The 4173-nt window shown below is 51.8% G+C and overlaps 1 protein-coding gene across 1 annotated transcript in view; it reads right to left on the bottom strand.

The window, feature by feature from the left end:
* Positions 1 to 3329, bottom strand: part of Cdc20 (cell division cycle 20) — a 4531-nt gene extending 1202 nt beyond the window's left edge. Inside the window, exons 1-9 of the mRNA XM_004647599.2 lie at positions 2930 to 3329; positions 2568 to 2799; positions 2314 to 2462; positions 2139 to 2235; positions 1888 to 2016; positions 1603 to 1799; positions 1391 to 1485; positions 1019 to 1247; positions 734 to 859 (exon numbers count right to left, since the gene is read on the bottom strand). Coding sequence (XP_004647656.1) covers positions 734 to 859; positions 1019 to 1247; positions 1391 to 1485; positions 1603 to 1799; positions 1888 to 2016; positions 2139 to 2235; positions 2314 to 2462; positions 2568 to 2748 — 1203 coding nt within the window. The 5' untranslated portion in view covers positions 2749 to 2799; positions 2930 to 3329. The remainder of the gene's footprint in view (positions 1 to 733; positions 860 to 1018; positions 1248 to 1390; positions 1486 to 1602; positions 1800 to 1887; positions 2017 to 2138; positions 2236 to 2313; positions 2463 to 2567; positions 2800 to 2929) is intronic.
* Positions 3330 to 4173: the final 844 nt, after the last annotated feature.

Here is a 4173-nt window from a genome sequence, read left to right as displayed (position 1 = left end):
CCTCATGTGGGGAAAATTAGAGGAAGATGGAGTGACCAGAGGGAGGCTCACCATCAAGAGCCTCAAGAATGTTTTTTTCTTTTTTTTTTTTTTTTTGTATTTTAGAGAAGGGTCTACAGGGTGTTCAGGGTCTCATTACTAGATCAGACTTATAGTGATCTGCCTGTTTATAGCCTCCAAGAGCTGGGATAGGTGCGTACCACCTTGCCCAGTCTCTCAAATATCTTTCTAATGGATTTAAGTTATACACTGTAGGTGATGAGAGACCATTAGAGTTTAAGGGGCACAGAGTATAGGACAGATTGGAGGAGATTGAATATTTAAAGATCAGTGAGAAAGCCATTGTTGTGGGCCTTCTTTAGGAAGAGGCAAAGGGTATAGGACAGATGTGAATATTCTAAGGTAGATCAGCTAAAGCCTGGTGGGAAAGACAAAATTCTAGGAGACTTTTATATTTTCTGGCAGGCTCTACCATTCTGAAGCAATAACAGTAGCAGAGGAAGAGGGAGAGAAATTTCAAGGAGGCAGGGGAAGGAACAAATTTAATATGAGACATGGAGAGGGCTAGAGGACATAAGCTAGGATATAAGCCAGACTTAGAAATAGAGCTCAGAAATTAGAGTAACCCAAAAGTTGGGGAGTTGGTGAAGATACTGTATGAACATAGTTGCCCAGGAAATCACAAACAGTAACAACCTATCTTGGAGTGAGGCTGAAACAGATAAAAGACTACCTGGGAATTGGCATCCACAGCACTCAGGCAGGCCCCAGAGCAGACGTTCCAGATACGAATGTGTCGGTCACTGGTGCCTCCCCCTGTTGCCAAAATATTGGACTGCCAAGGACACCATGCTACAGCCTAGGTGGGATAAAGGTAGGGTCAGCAGATACCTGAGCTAGACCAGGAGCTACATAGATCATGGATGAACTCAGCCTAACCTCACCATCCATTTTTCCTTGATAGTCTCCAGGTTATAGCTGAGGGTCTGTACAAGCCTCAACCCAAGCCCTCTCTTACCTTGACAGCACCTTGATGCTGGGTGAATGTTTGCAGTGGAACCCAGCCACCCTCTCCAGGAGAACTAGGCCACACATTGACCAAGTTATCATTGCCACCACTGGCTAAATGTCGTCCATCTGGAGCCCAGCGCAGTCCACACACTTCCTGGCTGTGGCCACTCAGTGTGGCCACGTGATGATCTGCTACCCGAACATCATGGTGGTGGATATGGCCAGAACGTGAGCCACTGGAGAGGGAAAAAGATTTAATTCTGTGGCAACACCAAATATGTATGCAAGTCAGAGCTGCTTCAGTTTAGGTGTATATTCAGGGGCAGAGACTTAGAGAAATTAGACTTGTTTTGCCATAAGACTGTCAAAAGTCACTGACCTCGACAGGATATAGCTGTTCCAACTTAGAGAGCTCACTCTTGCAGAGTGACTGGTCATGTTTCGGAGCCGTTTCTGCTGTTGAACATCCCATAGCTGGAGAGAGAAGATCACTAGGATTAGAGACTGGGCCTTGGCATTAACATCCTCCAGCCAGGCAACACTCTGGGTCAGGGGGTGTCAGCAGGACTGCAGTCCTGGGACCAGTTTCACCTGCACTTCAGCACTGCTGGTGCCCACAGCCAAGTAGTTGCCCTCTTTGATCCAGGCCACAGAGGATACATAGTCCCCAGGCTGCTCCATTTGCAATAGCTGAAGGATGTCACCAGAGCTTGCATTCCACAAGTACACACTGTTGTCTAGTGCCACTGCTAGTACATTCCCAGAGCTCCAATCCACAAGGTTCAAGTCTGTGCAAAAAGGAAAGAGCATGAGTTTCTTTGCCTGATTCCCAGTCCCTCTTTCTCCAACTATGGGCAAGAATAAAGCAGCACTAACAATAGTCATTTCGGATTTCAGGGGCATCCAGGATCCGGTCTGGTAGGGAAGGAATGTAACGGCAGGCCTTTCGACTGGAGCCAGGCGTGGCCTTCTGGCTGTAGAGCACTTTCAGTCTGTTTTGGTAGCCTGCAGAATGGAATGGATGTAGATCTTAGGAAAACTGACACTTCCCCTGCCTTCAACTTTGGGTGGGAAGAACAGACCCTGAAGACAGACTGTCACAAACCTCCAACAACTCCAGGTCTTACCTTCTGGGGCATTCTGTGGTTTTCCACTGAGCCGAAGGATCTTGGCTTCCTCCACATCAAAACCATTCAGGTTCAAAGCCCAGGCTTTCTGATGCTCCTGCCATATACAAGCAATGGTAAGCAGGTTGGTATCCAAATACAAGTCTCATGTCTTTTGCCCCTCTGGGGAACATACCTTCTTGGTGGGTGTCTGGCTGTTTTCAGGCTGATTCTCCTTGCTTAGGAGGAAGCTGGCCACCTCCATCTGGGAAGCACTGCGGTGGGGGATATATCGGTCACCTCCAGGTTTGCTAGGGGTGGTCTGAACCTTGGAATTAGATTTGCCTGAGGCAGGGAGAGAGAAGCCAGTCTGACCAGGTTCCCGAGGGCGGAGGCATCAAGCTGCTCTCAGCCTTCCCCCTCTGCCCCGTCCCGCCGCCCCCCACTCACCCGGAGTTCGGCCTGGGGTCCTGCCCGCGCTGTGGGACCTGTTGGCGGCCCGCATAGGGGAGGGGCCCGGCCCCGAAGTTTCCTTGGCTTTGCGCTGCCAGCGCGCGAGGGGCGCATTGGGAATGGGCGCATCCAGCTGAAGCAGGGAGTGTAGGTCACTCTCAAACACGAACTGCGCCATGAGAGCGTCTGGAGGGGGGATGGGGTCCTTGCAGTCGTGGCCCCCTGAACCCTGGAAGGACAGACCACCGTGCTCGGGACGACGCAGGGCTCCTTCGAGAACGGGGCCACAACTAGGGGCCCCTCGGCTTCAGCACCCAACTCCCGAAGGGACCCCTGGGCTCAGCACAGCTGTTTCTCACCGTACGCTCCTAAACGGGTTTCAATCTCGACCAGCTTCAGTATGACAAGCCTGGGACTCTTAAACTGTCCGCTCCGAGCGGTCATTGGCTCCTTCAAATCCCAACCGTCGCAACCGTCGCCCTCGCTCATTGGCCTTTACAGCGGAGGGGGCGGGTCTTCCGGGGCAAGTCACGGTCTCACGAGAGTGCGCAGGGGTGTGATTTGAAGCCGGCCGGAGCTGGAATCTGAAAGCCTTGGGGGGGTGTCCTGCGCCCCCGGTGCGTGCCGGGGTCGCTAGCTTTTTCCCCTCTGTCACCATCACCTTCCGCAAGCTCACGTAGTCAGCTGGTCGATAAGCTTGGGTGATAGAAATGCGCAGAACTCGTTGACCCAAAGCACTGGAGCGGACCAGAGAAGGGGCGGGCGGCCATGGGTGGGAGGTGGCCGAGTGGAGACGCTGGGCCGCTGGGAGAGGCCGGGCCGGGCGGGGCGGGGCGCGCCCGCTGGCCGGGAGCCCGCTGGTAACGCGTGGGCTTTGCTTCTTCGGTGGATTCTTTATGGTCAGGGAAAAGAGTCGCGATTCAGACCTGCCCATCTGGGGAGATAAGGTTGAAATGCCCTATAGGAAACACTGGCTTACTCTGCTGGCGGTAGTGGGTGTATTTTAAACAGGGTCTCACTGTGTGGTCCAGGCTGGCCTGCAAATCCTGGTGAACCTCTAGCCTCAGGTTTCCTGTTGGTCCTATCACGCCCTGCTCCTCTTGAGGCGTTAGAGTGGTCAGGGATCTTAGCCTGATTTACCTGTACTTCCCAATGGGCATCACACCCATATTTTACAGATGGAGAAACCGAGGTCCAGGGAAAAGTTGGTCAAAGGTCATACAAAGAGCTTTATAGGAATCCAGGTCTGACTCCCCATTCAGTAATGCTTTGAGCCGGGCCTGGTGGTGCACACCAGTAATCCCAGCACCTGTAATCCCAATAGGAGGATTGCCGTGAATTTGAGACCAGCTTGGGCTATACAGTGAATCCAAGGCCAGCCTGAATTGCATACTGAGACCCTGCCTCAAAAAGGAAAAGAAAAGAAAAGGGCCGGGGAGATGGCTCAGTGGAATAAGCGCTTCTCTGGCAAGCGCGAGGACCTGAGTTCAATCCCCGGTTCTGTAAAAAAAAAAAGAAAAGAAAAGAAAAAAAGGAAAAGAAAAAAAGAAATGCTCTAATAGTGACTTGAATAAATTATGTGACTATGTCCAGAGGTGAAGTA

Source organism: Octodon degus, unplaced genomic scaffold (assembly GCF_000260255.1).
Source record: "Octodon degus isolate 3935 unplaced genomic scaffold, OctDeg1.0 scaffold00315, whole genome shotgun sequence".
Taxonomy (NCBI): Eukaryota; Metazoa; Chordata; class Mammalia; order Rodentia; family Octodontidae; genus Octodon; species Octodon degus.
This window is presented reverse-complemented; position numbering and strand designations above follow the sequence as displayed.